The sequence below is a fragment of the Triturus cristatus genome, chromosome 8, assembly GCF_964204655.1.
Source record: "Triturus cristatus chromosome 8, aTriCri1.1, whole genome shotgun sequence".
In the NCBI taxonomy this organism is placed as follows: domain Eukaryota; kingdom Metazoa; phylum Chordata; class Amphibia; order Caudata; family Salamandridae; genus Triturus; species Triturus cristatus.
The window spans coordinates 91775485-91794642 of NC_140591.1; the positions used below are offsets into that span (position 1 = coordinate 91775485).

Consider the following 19158-nt stretch of genomic DNA (forward strand, 5'->3'; position numbering starts at 1 on the left):
ATGGGCTTTAACTTGGGGGTACCCGACAGTATCCTAGCGGCTGCATTCTGTAGCAACTGCAGCCTGCCCAGAACCCTTTCTTGGGCATTGATTAAAAGGCTATTGCAGTAGTCAACCTTCGACATGACCAGAGCACAAATTAGCTTTCTCCTGGTACTGACTGGGACGAAAGGTAACAGTTTCTTTATTATTCTTAAAACATAAAAAGATGAGGAGACCACTGGGTTAGCATGATGTATGAAAGATAATTTATCATCAAAGATGACACCCAAGTTTCTGGCCTTCTTAACAGGGATTGGGGGTACTCCCAAATTCTCTGGCCACCAGGTTGGGGACCATCCTGGGGCAGGGTTACCAAAGACCATTACCTCTGTCTTGGCTGAGTTTAATTTAAGGCAATGATTAGACATCCAGGTACTAATGGCCACCATGTCATCATGAAAACTGGCCGCTTCTGCGTCTCCATCTTAATGCACCGCAAGCACCAGTTGCGTATCATCCTCATATGACGTAAGGCCCATCCCAAATGATTTAATTACTCGTGCTAAGTCAGTCACGTAAATGTTGAACAACGTCGGACTTAGCGAAGATCCTTGCTGAACTCCACACGGGAGTGAGAAAACCGGTGAGTTGAAGTCACCCAAACTGACTGACTGGGTGCGATTAGAGAGATAAGAGGACAGAAGGACTTTGGCCTTGTGCCCAATGCCTATGGCTGAGATCGGAGTGCTAAGCGTGGTATGATAAACCGTGTCAAATGCTGCTGATAAATCCAATAGTACGAGTACTGCGGCACCACCTTTATCAAGTACAAACCTAATTTCATCAGATAAATAATCTGCTTTAACATGCCCAGTTCCCTTTCTATAGTTTGAAACCGAAACGGTTGTAGGGCAAGGAACCATCTCCATATTATTTCATTATTTCCTTTATTGTGGACTAACCATTCTAGTGAGGCGTGGTCAGTGAACAATGTGAATTCGCTGCCCTCAAGGTAATAGTGTAATGACTCAATGGCCCATTTAATAGCTAGTGCTTCTTTTTCCACTACAGCATAGATTTTCTCCCTAGGAAAAAATTTGCGGCTAAAATGTATAACGGGTCATTCATTTTTCTTACTGTCCTGCTGTGACAATACTGCGCCTAAGCCATTCTCATAGGCATCTGTTTGTAAGATAAACAGTTTAGTGTAGTCAGGGCTAATTAAGACTGGCTTGGAGCTGAGTATTTGTTTTAAGCGCTCAAAGGTCTGCAAGACATCTGGAGAAGGTTGTTTGAGTTCTAGCTCGGTCTAGGTGGATTTCTTTAAGAGGTCTGTCAATGGGGCTGCCACTTGTAAAAAACAGGAAATAAGACATGTATCGCCCACTAGAATACCTAGGGAGTTCTTTAAACCTTTTTTTTGGTTCGGGGAAATGGTAACTGGGTGATGGCCGAAATCTTTTCTTCCAGAGGTCGAATGTATCCCTCTCCCAAGAGGAATCAAATATGCTTTACAGACCTTGCTGCCTGTTGGCTTTTGGTAGTGTTGATTTTCAATCAACTTCTTTCCATATTTGGATAACTGTTGTCAAATGATTTAGGTGTTGTTCCCAGGATGAGCTATAAATGATAATATCATCGATATAAGCTGCTGCATACTGTTCACAGGGTTTAAGTATAGTGTTCATTAGAAGTTGGAAGGTTGCAGGTGCCCCATTTAATCCGAAGGGTAATACATTAAAAAGATATAGCCCTCCTGGGGTGGAGAAGTCCGTCTTCTCTTTGTCTTGTGGCCGTAAGGGTACTTGCCAGTAACCTTTGCATAGCTCAAGAGTACTGATATCCTTGGCCTTCCTCAATCGTTCTACCATCTTGTCTATTCGTGGGAGGGGATAGGAGTCGAATTAAGAGATTTTGTTCACTTCTCTAAAGTCAATAAAGAACCTTATAGAACCATCAGGTTTTGGGACTAGTACTATGGGGGAATTCTATTCGCTAGTAGATGGTTCAATTATTCCCATTTTTAACATTTTCTGAATCCCCTGTACATTGAGACTTCTCCTGGCCTCTGTTATACGATAAGGTCATAATCAGACTATTTTCCATGGGATAGTATGTAAAGCATGCTCTAGTACTGTTGTTCTCCCCGGTGACAGGGAAAAGACATCCCGCAAAGGTTGTAACTTTGTGGTTAAATCACTTTTGTGGTGGGGTGCCAATTCGGAGTCAATACTTTGCTCATAAAGTCTTTTCTCAGCCCCAACAAAACTGGCATTAGTCCTTCCCATTTCTTCAATAAGTTAGTGTGAAAAATTTGAGAAGTTTTTATCGCAGGATCCAGTTCGAGGCAAAAGGTCACTGGGGTTACCTTCTTGATGATCCGGTATGGACCCTGCCATTGCCCCAATAGCTTATGATCTGAAGAGGCTATCATCAGTAGGACTAAATTCCCCACCTCAAAGGACTGTTTCTTAGCTCTTTTATCATACTGTCTTTTTTGATAATCTTAAGCCTGTTCAGGGCTCGAAAGATCATAAAAAGGTTACTAGACCTGCAAGTCCAGTAACTTTAATAATCTACTTGGCCTAACTGTAATGTACTTGACCCGTGAACTGGTCTCAACTTGTGTGATCCTAGGCAAATATTTTGTCCTAGGGAGCCGCCTTTTTTTAATTATCACATAAGAACGCACCTTCAAATATGCAAGTTCACCATTTCTGCTGTACAAAACAGCTTTTTATTTACTAGACTAAATGTTTACTGCATTTATAACAAGAATCAAACCCATATATATAGGGTACCCATGATCCCTGGCTTGCCTCTTAGTTCACTAATAGCATTGTCATCAGGGCAGGAACGTAATAATTCCCAGTTCATGTTTAAAAACGTACTTTTCATAAATATATTACCAAAGCATGATGTGGTAGTGCGCAGTCATTTACAGATAACATATTTTCCATTAAAATAGCCACAATACTTCCCTACTAACATGCAGTTTTACTGATAATAGCGCATGTTTGGAAATTGGGTTATAGCAAAATAATTTAAAATATGTACATTGCCAAGTAAAGTGTTCTAATTTGTTTTGATCCTATAAAATATCTTTTTCACCACAGAATTATAAAAATGGGTCTTAATAAGTTGTGAAATATATTTCAAATGTTTGAACGGTTCACTTAGCTATTTCAGTGTTGTATTAGAAAAAAAAGCCTGACATCTTACAGCCTTTCATTTAACATGCTTTGCACCGTTCATGTTACAAAGTCCTCTAACTTCAGTCTCAGAAAGAGAAATAAATGGAGGAAGACATACTGACTTTTGACCTTTGTCTCTGAAAGGCAGCAAATGTGACAAGATAACAAGATTTAAAGGCATTTTTATTGCTCTTGCACTTTGTGAGCAATAAAGATGCCTTTAAATCTTGTTATCTTGTCATATTTGCTCTGCTTTCAGAGGCAGAGTTCAAAAGTGACTGAAGTTAGAGGATTTCAGCTCCCCAGAAAGGGAGAGTAGTCCCTAAAAATAGCTCGCCCTGAATAACTCGACAATGGGAGTGGGCGAGTGAATATTTCAAGCCCTGACTGTCCCAAGTGGTTTTCATGATGCTTCGGATTTGATTCAAATGAGTTTTCAAATTAGTTTTATACTCGAATAAGGGCCTAGCTCTATCTATTTCCTCCTCCCACTCCTCCTTGGCCATATCTAGCAGAGTACTTGGTTGCCTTCCATAGAGAAGTTCGAATAGGGAATATCCTGTTCTCTCTTGTTCTTTACATCTGATGGCAAATAAACCAAGAGGAAATTTATCTTCCAGTTTTCTAGCTTCTACATCGAATAGCTGTTTTTAGAGTAGTCTTTAAAGTGCCGTTGTAGCGCTCTGCTAGACCATTCATTTGGAGATGGTGCGCGAATGTTCTGATGTGTTTGATTTTAAGCTGATGACAAACTTGTTCCATAAGTTTGGATATGAAAGGAGCACCCTGATTTGTTTAGATTTCCCAGGGAAATCCTATTCTGGAAAAGATGTTAATCATTGGCTTAGCTACTTGGGTGGTGTTAGGATGCCTCAAAGCTACACCTTCAGGAATTTGTGTGGTGTATTCGACTAAGACCAATGCATATCGACAACCACTCCTAGAGGGCAGTAAGGTGCCCATTATGTCCATCCCCACCCTTGAAAAAGGTTCCACTATTACAGGCAAGAGTCTTAGGGGTTTTCGGCTGGGATGGGATCTGCTGTTTTTATGATCGATAGAACATTCTTTGCAATATTTCTTGATTTGTTGGTGTATTCCAGGCCAATAGAATTTGTCTAGAATAGATTTTTCAGTTTTCTCCGTCCCAAAATGGCCTCCTAATAAATGACTGTGGGCTAGAAATAAGACTTTTTGCTGGAAAGGTTGGGGAACCAGTAGCTGTGAGGGTTCTTTGTTTCTCCCCCTTTTGATATAATAACCCTTTCTGAAGGTAGAACTGCAGACCTACTTGCTTTGGATCTTCCACTTCAGTAGCTCTGTTCCAAGCTTCCCGTAATGAGGGGGGTCTTCTCGTTGCGCGGCATGAAAGTTTCTATCAGTCTTCCATATCTCATCGTCCATATAGGCAGCAAAAACTGCTTGGGAATATTGTCTTCTTTCTTCAATTCTTTGTTGTTGGCTTTTCCTTGGTTTTGAGGGAGGTCATTTGTGATCCGGAGTTTGAGAAAAGGGAGCAGTTTTCCTCCATTCACTCCCTTCCTTCCAAGTGTCTTGTACCAGTTTCCCCAAGATGGGGATACTTGTTGCTCACAATAAGGGATTCAGGCAATTTTGATATCAGTCCAACCGGTAGGGGTACTACCGGTTTTGACTGATGTTAAACATTCACTTCCGTGGTTGGGTATTGATACTATCTCCATGGACGCACTGGATATTAACAACTCCTGAAGTGTGAGTTACGCTTCCCAGAACTTTTTGGGGTCTCATCACACTCTGCAAGCAGCCGGTATCCACTAGCGCTGTCATAGGTTCCACATACACAGACAATTGGCAATGATATACTGTGCCAAATCAGGGACTAAACCACCATAAGGACTTGGTTAACCCCCACCTCCATGGACTCCACCTTTTGGGTACAGAATCGGGCAATATGAACGAACATGCCACATTGGAAGCACTGCGGCCCTGGGTAAGGAGTGGTGTTGGTCATTAAGGTCACTGTTTCAGTCTTCCTTTGTGGATGTGTTTTTTTACCCCTCTGTAACTCTTGTGCTCTGCTATAAGCGCTTGCTATTTCCACAGCTCTTTCTCAGGTGAGGTGGGTATGTTGCCGAACCATCTTTGAATGAGGGGATGTAGGGCGGTGCTCTTTGGTAGCGGTGAGGTGTTTTAGCCACCGATCTGTCATATCCTTTACGCAGTAGTAGAGGGCTCGAGAAGTTTCTTGTGGTTCTTCTTTGATCTGTCTGAGCTTCATTCTGTAAGTTTTCACATCAAACCCAAGTCTCTCTAAGATGCTCTTCTTGATATTATTATACGGGGTGGTTCCATGGAGATGGGCTGCTTGATATGCAGCCTGGAGATCACCCTTTAAAAGAGGAGCCAAATATTGTCCCCATTTGTCCATGGACCAGGCTGCTGCCATAGCCATCCTTTCAAAATTGGAGAAAAAGAAATCTGGGTCCTCCCCACTAACATATTTGTGCATGACTACTGAGGGGAAATAATGTGGCCTCTTTGTTGTTCCAAGGTTGTGGCCAATTTTCCAATAACTGATTCCTGGGTCTGGTTCTGCTCTGTAAAGGTAGTGTATACCTTCTCTCGATCTTCCTCTTCAACTGCCACTTTTTCCAGTTTTTCTGGACTCTCCGCCATTTTGGATACCACAGCCTCCATTTCCTCAGGTCCCACTTCTGACAACAAATGTGGGAGGGGTGAGCAGAAAAAGAAGCGAGGAGGCTGTATGTGTTCTTAATGGTGGTAGCTTTTATTATTTTACTACGGACAGCTCTGAATCAATACGTCTTTTGTAAGAGAGTGATATTCTTGAAAGACTGTCCTTGATGTCCGCTTTGTTGTTCTCCCTTTCCGCACTTCTACTCCTATCCGGAGGGGGCACCCAGGGGCACCGTCTGCTGCAACTCTCCTGAGTTGCGGCCGCTTGTCAGCTTCCTGTGTCGGGGGCTACCACTCCTCGCTCGACGCATCCGGAGCTTTGTCCGAATCGAGGACCTCCTCCTTCTCTTCTCATGTCTGCATAGGGTGGTCTTCCGGTGGACTGCATTCCAGTCTTGGGCTCCTCGCGCTGCGTCTCCCGACTGTCCTTTTCCCGGTCTCTGGCTTCTCTCCTCTTGCGCCGTATCTTCCTGGTTGACAACATTCTCTTCTGTGATGTAGTCGTTTTCTTCGTCAAGGTTGGCCCCAGATTAGTTGGGCGGGCATTGGACTGCTCCCTTATGTTGGGGGCAATAGTCCTTCCTTAATGTTGATCGATGTTCCTTTTCTCCTCTGAGTCTCTTTTATGTTTATAGGTCAGGCGTGGAAGATGGGAGGTGGACGGGGAAGACGTTGAAGGAATATAAGGTAAATAGGGGTGGTTCTGCTGGGTCAGGAGGCAGTTTCTCTTACAAGAGCATAGCACATTGGTTATCATCTTGCATCACCCTCCACCGCAATAAAGTGAAGCGTTCGTTCTTGATTGCAGTGAGGGTGCATTTCACCAGACGCATGGTGACAATTACTTCACTTATGTTGGAGTGTCCCTAAAAAACGTTTACAAGACATTTGCCGAACAGCCATATGGAAGGGCAGGTAGGCGTTCACCAAGCATTACTGCTTGGATGTGAACGCGGTAACCAATTCAGCAATGGGGCAGGCAGTTCTGTGCAAGCTGTATCTGTAAAGGTGAGTCTGCACCCCATTCTATTCAAATGTTATGTAATGCTTCCTATTCTGGTTCAGAGATGTGCATCTATGAAGAATCCCATGCTGGAGAAGAGAATGCTTACATGTAACTCCAGTTTTCCAGCATTGGTATTTTGCATATAAATATTCCCAAGTAGCCCCTCCAGTAACAGGAGGAATTCCGCCCTATGTACTAATCCCATATGTACCATGAAATCTGAGCTACAGAGGCCTCAGCACTTTCACCACATTGACTGAAGTTTGGGTTGTACAAATGAAGTGATTGTGCTACTAAGCAAACTACGTTGTTGAGGACTATGACCATTTTAACACAGTTTACTGTTATTTAAATTTTGCTGAGATTCCCAGCATGACAAAAGGGAATGATTCAAGCATGTGACTATATAAAAGATTCCAGTGCTGGAGACCTGGAGTTACAGTTTGTTCATGTTTATCTTCACCCAACCTCTGTGTGCCACTTCCCATTTTTGCACATTTAAGTTACTGTCTCCTTTGCTATGGCATTAGCTTCCTTTAGCTGGAAGGGAGTGTATCGCAGAGTACTCGGAAGAAATGCTGTGTGACCAGGGCTGGTGTCTGTCTGACAACCAGCCTCCAAAAGTTGAAGGAACATCACGGGAAGTTTGCCCTTTATCCTGTAGGAACTGAGAGTCTGCCTAGTGCCTAGAAACCTACTAGCTGAGAGAGGGAAGGAGTCTGCCTTTCCCTGCAAGAGGAGCGACTGTCCAAGTTCCCAGCATGACATGAGAACAACATCCAGAGAACGACGTAAAGAGTGATATGTATGACTGTGTTATTTTGTCATCTGTCTTCTATTGGTACTCCGATCTTCCACTAGAGAAGTCTTCTTGAGGTGACATTTTCCTAAGGGTGGGTGACTGGCTGTTTTTTCAGCCTCTTTAATCCTCCCTTCTTGTTTCTGCATCACATCCCAAAGTTTTCCCCTGAGCCTGATGTCTTCTCTGTCCATTACTGTCCTCTTTGACATTTTCATAAACAATTCATATTGTTTTGTAGAATGAGAGGATGGTAGACTCACCACACGGATCTTGTGTGGGTCTGGAGCTGCCTTTTTTCTTCCACCTGAGAGGAGTTTCGCAAATAGTGAAGGCATCATGACAGCAAGAACAGGTAGAAAATGGTGAAAAACACGGTTCACAGAGTACAATTTATTAAAAGACATTGGGTAAACCTGTAAAAAAATATTATTCCGGAGAGAAAATATTCTTTAAAAAAGAGAGGTGTAAAAACCTCCTGGTGTTCTGAGATCCTTCTATGAGGCTCAAAAAAAAAAGATCTCACTGAGTGAGACAACTGTCAGTACAGCGACTAATGGGAAGTGGAAGCCCCTGGCTTCTTAAAAAGACAGCAGTCTAATAAAGAGAGCTTATCTGGCTGCATATTTTCCCCAGGTTTAGACCGATTTTACCTACTTTTTCCATTTTATTTCAAATGCTGCAGTGTAGTTTACCGGGACAATTTTCACCATACAATAGTCTAGATTTCTGAGGAAATCTTGCCTTGTATAGACTTTTCTGAAGGGCTCTACATCTCATGGACAGTGGCACCCGTGTATTTAACTGTATTGACTAATATTAGATTTGAAGTTTTCGGGGTCCACAAACGCAACTGGAAATTATTCTAACATTTGCGACTCTAGTGAAAATTCCAACAAGTAAGTAACCAGTTTCACCAGTTATAGTTCACTGTACCATTACAGAGACCAATCCTATGAATCAAGGGCCCATTTGAAAGGGACACAAGTAACCCTAACATAATAGTGAGAACGTGCTGTTTCATATGCTTTAAACCTCTGTTTTTCCTCCTTTCAATGCATTAAATACCACCTTACAGTTGTTAAGAGTAATAGTAACCAGCCTTGTTAAAGCCTCATCAGAGAAGTACTGCTTGTGCCCCTGTGGCTTATCTAGGCATATCCACGCCATATTGGGTTACTGAGAGAGTAATAGACGAAAAAATGATAGTTTACCCTTAACCACTGGTTATTAATTTAAAGCTGTTCTTGTTTCTGCATCCAGGTTCTCTATGATCACTATCGGCTACAGGACGTATTGGAGAAATCTGATCTGGCGCTTGGAGCAGTGAAAGATTTATTTGGTGATGCTCCTAGAAGGCGCACAGGTAAGACTTCCCCAATATTTTTAAAATATCCTTGTTTGAATGTTAAGCATTCCCTTCGTTGTGTTCTTTGCCATTGCTAAACAAACAAGCATTTTCAATGCAATCGGTCTCGCATTTGTGAGAGTTTAAGCTATTGGCATTGTAAATGACAATGCCTTTTACTTATATGTTGTGATAATTAGCACATAAATAAAAGGCATTGCTCTGTACAATGGCAATAGCTCAAATTCTTGTAAATGCCAGACCTATTTAAAGAAGCGGCCGCCATTGTCCCGGGCTACTTAGAAAGTGAAAGCGTGCATGGCTTGTTGAATGTTGCAGAAAAGCATGCCATGCCTGCAGTAGGAGAAGCTGCTTAAAAAAAAAAATAGTGCTTACAGACTAAAAAAAGACTCCCCGTGTAACAACCAAACTAAATGAGCCAGTCCTCATGGGAGGTTACGAATGAAGACAAGGCGGTACTAAGAAGGGACTAACAAGTCTATTTACGAATCGGAAGCCAGCATTTACGAAGCACAATGACACACTTCAATGACAAATATGGGTGGAGAGTGGACCTTGCTTCTATTCCAAACTCCAATACAGCATGGCTCGCAGAGCACTGCATGTGCTGCCCAGGCTCGACCTAAAAATTGTGGTGAATTCATGGTGGTCCTGCATCCATATACAAATCTACTGCAAGGAAATATTGTATACAGAACAGGGTGCACAAGTCTGGGAAGAGCTGGCTACCTATCAAAGCCCTCATATAGAATACAAGACCCAACAACTATGTCTGATGTACTATAATGATGCTTGGTTTGAGAAATGTTGTCCTCCTCCTTAGGGCAGAAGAAAATGGGCAGCATCAACATGAGACTAAGAATTCTTGGGGGATTTATAAGCCACAGTCTATAGAACACAATAAGCAACTTAGAGTCACAACCCTTCATAATGACCAGGAAAAGTAAATTCTTGAAGAATATGTTCAAAGATATTAACAAAACATATTATTGTATTCCCTGTTTCCCTGTAACCATGAGCAAAAACTTTAAAATAAAGTTTTTAAAAAGAAGAAATTGTTGCTTCACTATAATAGCCATTAATTTTGCTCTAGGAAGAGAACATCTCGTCTTGCATATCCTATTTTTCACTCAAAAAAAAATTATCATGGTAGGTTTTATCAGTAGGTGGATAGATCAGATAATATAAAAAGCAAAGGGCTTTTTGCAAGTGATGGGTGGCCCTACTCACTCAGAAGGTCAAGTTTTCGATCTGGCGGTATTCACTTACAACATTGAATCTGAGGCACTAAATGTGCAACCCGAAGAGAGCTGGCCACTCACTAATTACCCTCTTCCTCTGTAACGTATTGTACCTGAATCTGACTAAATCTAAATCCTATCCTAAACAGTAACTAAACATCTTAGGCAAGCAGCAAGTGAACACAGTTTACAAAGAACAGATATAAAGTTGTTAATCCAATTTGATGCAGAATAGATTTCAACCACTAAAAAATACTTGGTCCCCCACTATCCATGAAAAATCAAGGACTGCAACAGCAGTCTAGATCAGTGCTTCCCAAACATTTTAGAACCATGGCCCGCTTTTTAGCACAACAGACTTTCGCAACCCACCTAGCTATAATGGACATAAAGTAGGTGTTTTTTTTAATGTAACTCTAGCATCATGTGGTAGTGTATTGTAACTTACAGACAGCATATTTTCAATTCAAAAGCCCACTAACTTTGCACCGGCATACATTTTTACTGATAAAACTATACTGTACACAAATGATAATGCGTGGAACTGGGACTTCAGTGAATATTTATTTTTTGTGCACCACTGAGTAAAGTGTCTTGATTTGTACTGGTCCTATTAAAAACTTTGTTTCCATCACATTCCAGAATTGCATACAAAGTACTTCATTTTTACTTTCCTAACTGCTGAATGTGTACAGTTAATCTACAGTTATTTACATTTTGCTGTTTATGAAAATGACATTCTGCATTTTTTCCTTTCACACTCCATGTACATCAGCAGCATTGCCACATAATTCACTTTACTTCTCTTTATCTCACTGTAAAGTGAGAGATGTTTGTAAACACGAGTCCCCAGGTTAAAAACATAAGCAGCAATAATCCAGAAGACATAGCGATATAAGATTGGCATTCCACCTCTGTCTTTGAAGCATAGCATATTTGATAAGATGAATACAGAATTTAAAGGTATCTTAAGTTATTGCTTGGACTTTTGCGACACACCAAAAATCAGCTGTGACCCACAGTTTAGGAAAAACTGATCTAGATCAAATTAAAAAGAAGTTTGGTCTGCCTGTATGTCAGAAGCAGGCAAGCCACCTTCAGGGATCAGAAAAGGGGATATTGCAAGACAGTTAAATAACACATGAAAAGCTTGCTTGCTTAACATAACTTCATGGCAACAAAGCAACGAAACTAAATATTCAGCATCTCCCAAGAAGTGAAAAACATGGAAGTACAGGAAGATTCACACAATAAAGCACTGTGCGTAGATCTTGTGATGATTCTTTTCAAAATCACAATTGTAAACATCTGGGCAGCAATTGCTATCCGCATATATGAACTCCTCCATCTCACTTGGCTCCAATTCTCCCTTACCTCTTTAAACCCCATGATGGGGGAAGGAGTTTAACACAAGCCGAGAAAATAAAATCCCCCATCCTACTCGGGGAATGCTGTTGGATAGTTTGCATGAAGAAACTGTTGCCAGACTTGAAACTGATGAATCAAATCTTATAAATGCATCCTTTTTTAGGTGGAACTGTTCCAAATCATCTGAAACATGCAACAATCACCCACCTACTGAATAAACCAATACAAGTTTGCCAAGTGCTATACTATTACTGACAATGCCCAACCTCCAGTGTCTTAGCAAATACTTGGGAAGAGAGGGTACCAGACAACGTCAACACAAGAATAGAGATGTAGCTTAATGGCTCGAGTGGGCAGCTATGGAACTTCAAGACCTAGGTCAGAATCCTGACATCTGTGCTTGGCTTGACATCGTGTGATTCCAGGCAATCACTTAATCTCCTTGTACCTACATTTTTTTAAGGGAAATGTAACCGTGTAATCCTCACTTGATGTACACATTCTTGACATCGACTCCCAAACCTTATGCAATGTACAACTCTGTTACTACCCACCTAAGTTGCACTATATACATACCAATAGATATATACATAAACAAAATCTATCCTGAATGATTCCCAATGTGGTTCCAGAGCTGTACGAAGTACATAATTAACTGACAGATATCAGAGAAAACCTTCTCATCACCTTTGATGAAACGAGACAGGTACTCTTGATTGTCTCGGACAATTCACAGACTTACTGCACAATGGACCAAACAGTTTTGCTACACAGGCTTACCCAATGCGCAAAGGTATCAGGGATGGCATTCTATGGGATGTGATCCTTCCTCCATTATCCGACCTGGAAAGCTCATATAAAGTCTTTTAACTTGGGCTTTTGCAAAAAGAAATGCGATATGTCACAGTGCCCTACACTTTTAGTTAGTTATATGATCCTCCTGGGGCAAATTGTTGGCCTACAGAATCTACAGTTCTAAATTTGTGCTGATAATATCCAAATTCTCGTCTCCCTAGAGAACAGACTTAGTAGTGCTGATGATCACGAAGTGCATGACCGAATCACCTGCTGGACAAAGGCAAAGGAGCGCTTACTTGTCTGGTTGAAACAAAGATTCAAGTCTTAGTTGTAATTGAAGCTAACCTTGTATTTCCTTTTTTCAATTAACCCACAAGTCCATCTCTCCCTCTCACAAGAATGCAGTAGACCAGCAATTTGGGGGTTATTTGCAATGTTTCAAAAACAAAAGCAGTAGTCAAGGAAACACATTATCGGTGGTCTCTGTTATTGAAATAATTCTACTCCAACAAACAAATCACAGGATAAAACGAATATGAACTTTCCTTGTGGCATACCTCTGCCGTTAAAATACTGTCAATATCGGTCAGTCCAAAAAACTTACCTCATGACATGAGAAGGTCCAAATCAAGAACTGTATATGTTCTTGCACCTACAGAGAGTCAATCATGTCAATCAAGCCTTGGAAGCATGGCATATGCTTCCTAGAGAATACAGAACTAAAGTTAAGACCTAATGCCTCATGCATAAAGCTTACTGAGGCAAAACTTCAGCTGCCTTCAAATGTTGGCCCTCCATTGCCTACTATGCAGGAACTTGCTATCAGCATCCTTTCAGCGGACATAACAATGCTCCTTCAAGAGGCTAAATATGGCACAGACAATCCTGTAATATCCAAGGCCTGAAACTCGTGAGTATCCTTAGTCCATGGCTCTCAGCTGAAATTGCTTCCAAGCCCCTAAATGTCCCCCAGGTAACCATCTTTACCTGGGTGTGGGAGTGGGGAGGGGACGAAGATAGCAAGTTGAGGACCTTCCTTCCCTTACACCGCCCGAAGTAAGGTGAGGTGTCTTTGCCATACAAAAATTTTTATAAATAAATAAATACGTGAATAAATCAATGGATTTGTGCTTACATACATAAGTACATATATGCTAAGTCCTAGGTTTAGGAACACTCAAACTAAAATGCAAGGGAAGCAGAACACCAACTCTACGAATCAAGGAACGCGATTTATTATCAGTTTTTCGATTTCTCCAAATTTTGCAATTGAAGGTTAAAACAGTGAAGCACCTCTCTGTATCGGTTTACTGGAGTGACACTTTAATTGTGAAACTGTGCATCGTCCATAGATAAGAGCAGAAAGGGGCAGGCTGGAGACTGCTTGTAGGGTTAAACAAGCAGGCTAGGGGACGGTTTACAGTGTGTAAAGTAATATTAAAATGGGTTTAGATTTTTTTACATAAATATTAAAATGTGAATGCGCATTTTTTATTGTTTTTTGTATGTTTTTATATGTGTTAACACTTCTGAGAATAAAAGGGTTTCTGGTGTGATTCTTCGATCTTATCATGGGTCCAAATATTTTCTAAAATAAATCCCCAATTCCAGCCTGATTCGGCCTCCGTTAATTTGTTGCTGCCGGTGTCACGTGACCTCCCTACCCTCGCCTGCATGTCCTGCTGTCTGCAACGTCGTTGTGCAAGAGGATGTCCCTGAAAGCACTTTACAAGCTACTTCAGCAAATGTGACCTTGCCTATTTCCTGAATCAACAGGTGTGAATGACAAATTCCGACTCATAGCTTCACAACAAAGTTAACAGTAAAGCCAGAACAGCAGCAAACACCCCCACCTGCAGACAATCTTTGAAGCGGTTGGTGGCGGGCTGCCGGCTCGCAGTCACTCACGCCTTCTCCATGAAACTGGCTGACAAGTGACCCAGACTTTGTTATATCTCACGTGCCGTCTAATTTCCTGTTTGCGCAAATTACACAGAGTGCTGAGGAGTTACTGGTATTAAAGAAAACAGGAAATGGATCATCTGAGCGGCTGCTTACACCAAGAGAGTTCCTCTACAGATGTTCCAATGTTTTCCACTTGATCCCTTCCAAACAGTTCCCTTGTGCATCGCTTTATGCATCTCTACAAAAATGTGTACTCTGTCAGCGGCAGAAAAAGCGAGAAATACGTGCAGAGGAGCTGTTAAATGCCATCTCGTCTGGGGCCGAGTCATGAACGCGCGCGCTAAGGACGAGCGCACCTGGCGCCTGTTTTATGCGCTTTCACTGTCATATGAGTGCACCTTTAACTCTGAATTTCTCAGAGATGGTGGATAAGCTGCATACCCCACAGTTCGGAAAATTCCGAGTTAAATGCATGTACTTTAGAGAATGGAAGAGCATAAAACCAAGCACTCTGCCGTGCTCTGCTCCATCGCAGCTGTTCATGCTGCCTGCCTATCTTGAATGCCACTTTTCTTTCAATTGTGTTCCCCCTTGCGTCTCTCGCTTTGCACCCCTGTCAATCACCCGTTGCGTTTCTGTTCTCTCCCTTTACACCTACATCATACACATACAGTAGTGTCGGCTCTCTCTCTCAGTATACTGGCATACATTTTTCAAAGTGTCTTGCTGTCTCCATAAGCATTGCCTCTCTCACTGTCTCTGTCCATTGTTGTCTCGCTCAGCTCCTCGTCCTATTCTCCCTACTCTGTCGGTCCCCCGTTGCTATCTGCCTCTCCTCTGTCTCTCTGTGTGCCTCTCTGTATGTCTGCCCATCTTCCTCTAGCCTTTCCTGCCTCTCGTTCTCTCCACTACACCCTTGCTGTCTCTGTGGCCACAGCAGTCTGACTTCATGTTTGATAAGTCCCTGTCAGCTTGCGTGCCTCACCCTGTCCATACCACTGCCCAGGTATTCACACCTTCCAGTATAAACGAAACTGTGTGTTTCTAGTCACTCCCTGCAATGGCCCATATTCTACATGTCTCCGTCCGAGCCCTCAGTTCCTCCCCCGTCTTTGTGCGCTGCCTCTCTCCTTGTGTGGTAGATTGTGATCTCAGACACCGCTCCCGTGCGCTCCATCCATCCTCCCTCCGGCTGTACCACACCACACAATACAATCCAATGCAGCCAGCCCTTCTCCCGGTAGGTGTGTGTCTCTCCTTTTGTCTAAGTCTCCCCTACATCCCGCCTCCCTCTGTGTTTGTGTCTCGAGCCATCTGCATGCCCATCTCCATCTCTATTGGGGGATGCTTAGTAGACAGGCAGGGGCGCCGGGGGATGACACTTCTTCACAGCACCATCACCTAGATTCGGAGAAGCTCTCCGTGGGAGTCAGGTGCAGGCTTGATGCTGGATACAAGAGCTGCCGTTTTAAGGGCTCCGGGGTGCTCTCATTTTGCGGGCACAAGGGGTGGGTGGATAATGCTGCTAAAGCAAACAGTGCAGCAAACAAAAGCACTTCAGCGCTGCACATGAGCGCTTGTTCTTGGAGAGGCGAAGCAGAAACTGACACACGCGTGCCCGCCCCCTTTCCTGTCCTACCTCGGTGCCATTGTGATGTGCAATACACTTCACCATTACAAGCAAGCTGAATTATATTTAAAATCTAGGGTATGTCCTTAAAGGTATATATATAACAAACAGAAGATTAATACGACCTTTCAAAGTCAACCCCTCAAAAAATATGGCAAACATCAAGAAAGATAGCGTCAGGCAGGGGTAGTTTAAGAAGGGAGCAGGCGGGCGGGGTGGCTTTTCAACTCACTCAGTTCCCTCGGACAACAAGCACGGTCCGCTTTCACTTTAGTCCGTTGTGAAAGCTTTCTTGTCTTTATGGGGCCATGTGTTTGAAACACATGGCCTCATAAAGATAAGAAAGCTTTCACGACGCACGGAAGTCAGACTAGCCCGTCCAAATGGGACGGCTCAAAAAGCCAAACGAAAACATCACTACTAGCTCTCTTCCAATGACTAGCCACCGTTTCGCATAAACGGTGATGCCAGCCAATGGAAAAGAGGGGCGGGGCTTAAAGCCCTTTACAGAAAATACTTAAACATTAAATCCTGTCAGCGAGACTGCGCATGTGCGCAGCCCACGCCAGGCGTGACCTAAAAACATGGTCAATCCAATTTAGTGAATGAAAGCTGTCCTGTTTTATCATAAGCTGGATGCAATCAGTATGTTGTAGGTTTTATTTACTTTCATTAGACCAACAAAAGAAGTACAAAGAAATATTTTACATCAGCTTGCAGACACCCGCAGCAGGTGCCATGAAGCACAGGATCAATATTTACAATCAACATTCCACTCAATGTGGTTCTTGCTGTTGGTGCAACCAAAAATGTCTTAAAAGCCAGGTGAAGTGTAATTGTTAAATGGTAGAAATTACTTTTAGAGTCTTCCACTATTCTGCATTGAAAACTGCAATATTGTGGTACCGTGTCAAAATTGATCCCATTGAATGAGTACTGGTTGGTTGTGCCAATGTTTTGGGAAACCCTAATGAACACTGTTTTTGACTCAGTTGTTCCCTTACTACTCTATGCCCAATACTTTAGGTCCTTTTGTTTGGTAATAAAGATTTGATAACTAGCCAGACTCGTAAGAAGCAACCACTATAATAATATTGCAAGCTTTGTTCACAGCTTCAGTATCATAATGTGTACAAGCAACTCTGTATATGGATCGTAACCCATCACCATTCACCAACCAGGTTGCTTGGGTAGTATTTTCCAATGAATAATGGATCATAAAGAATTCAATATATCTAGGTCATATATTTCTAACATCCTTATGTCCACCAAGACCACATTTGATATATATGATCTTCCACTACTGAAATATGAATCAGGTTCATGTCTGTGAGGTGACCAATGGGTTCTCTGCAAGGAGCCATGGAAGTGCAGTCCTTTGTCTAGTTATACATACATCTGTCTGCAGTAATTCCCACACATAGTCCCTCCTGTGAACCCTTGAAATCAGAACCAACACTTGGCGCAGCAGTGAATAATCATAATTTAGTTGCAATTAACAGCTTCTTGTACACGTCCAACTGATACTCACCAGAATGACCTCTACCCTTTGCAGTATCTTAACTAAAGTACTTTGTGCTAGACGTTCCAAGCCAGTTTCTGACAAGCAACATTTTTCTCAGTGCCTTTCAGTCAACAGAAGGCTTAAATCCGAATTTCCTTTGTTCCAGACTAAAGAGCAGGAATAAGAAGTGCCTTGGTTGGATTTACCTCCCTGTGTGTCCTATACCAAAGCACTGCACATCCACTAGATCTTCAAAACAAGTTTAATGCAAGAATAGTCAGTAACGCTTAAGGCAATGGAGCACCTCACCGCTCAAGTGTCTAGGGAAATAAGGAAAGTCTATCAGCATTGAATACAATGTGGTCCTTTTTTGCTTGTCTGTGCCTTAACATCCTCCCAGTTCTGTCCTAGTCTGGGATAGCCATTGTACCGCATTTTGCGGAAATAAAAATATTGATGCTTGTAAATTCAGCCCTCCACTCTTCTGTAGACCATTGGATAGAAAGGTAAATAATGTCACCTTAACCAGCCTTCCATATGTTTTGAGTGGTCCACTTGGAGTGGTCCATACTGGGAACAATGCTAAGGCTCGACTTTTATGTCCATGGCATAATTAACTATTTAGCCCATGTGGAGCCTTGTGGGCAGGTGGTGTCCTGCCTGCACAGACATAATCCCTCAATAGGATAGCAGATCTCTGAAAAGCACTCATATTCTTTATAATTATTGCAGTCGTAAATATATACAACAATTAATGCTATCGTGAATGAATAAATAAAAAGATTTATAGAGCGCACAGCTACTGCTAGAGTATCCCGGCACTTGAGGTAGACGGCCATCAGAGGAGGTTGATGAATATTCTAGACTTTAAACAAATGAGTTTTTAGTTGCTAGCAGAATCGTTTTTTGTCCAGTATACATTTGAGGGGGAGATCTTTTCAATGTTTGACAGCTAGCACAGAGCAGGCTGAAGCCTCCCCCCTCCTCTTCCTTTTGGTGAAGGGAAGGGACAGTAGATGGGCCGATTGTGAATGTAGGTATATTTACGGACAGTAGCCGGGCAGTTTTCCATGCAGATAAGACAGGCCAGTTTCATAAAAGGCCGAGTGTGCTATAGATAGAGCTTTAAAAATGACCCTTTTTTTTTTACTGCTAACCAATGCAACTTGTTACGGTATTGAGTGATTGGGGTGTATTTGGGGAGATTGAATAACAAGCGGACCACCATGTTCTGGACTTTTTAAGTCTGTGGGTGAGAGAATCTTGGTGGCCTATGTATAAGACATTGGTTTACTCCAGCCTTGATAGAATCCGAGCCTGTGCCACAGACTTCTGAGTTTCCCAAGGAAGAAGTTTAAGAAATATCCCCAGCATCCTTAATATCCAGCATGCAGTTTTGACCACAGCAGCAATCTGTGGTGTGAAGGATCGGTGTGTGCCACCTAGCACCCCTAGATTTCTTGCCAAGTCAGAGAGGGGGGGGGGGGGGGGTTGGGGATGGTACACAGGGCCGGGCTGGCCGTAGCGGGTACCGGGCCTTTCCCTGCCAGGGTGGGGGCTGGATTTGGGCCCCTGGGGGACCGTTCTTGTTACAGGGCAGTATCCCCGGCAAACAACTCTGCTCCAACCCCCCCAGGGGGCCAGCCGAGCACTTTGCCAGGGTCGGTTTTGGTTCCCAGTCCG

At 42.6% G+C, this 19158-nt stretch overlaps 1 protein-coding gene across 3 annotated transcripts in view; it reads left to right on the plus strand.

Moving 5' to 3' along the window:
- The window catches only part of SPICE1 (spindle and centriole associated protein 1), a 613595-nt gene that overhangs the window by 175694 nt on the left and 418743 nt on the right, over positions 1–19158 (plus strand). For all 3 annotated transcript variants that reach the window (XM_085621094.1, XM_085621096.1, XM_085621095.1), the window contains one exon: positions 8924–9026. In XM_085621094.1, coding sequence (XP_085477220.1) covers positions 8924–9026 — 103 coding nt within the window. The remainder of the gene's footprint in view (positions 1–8923; positions 9027–19158) is intronic.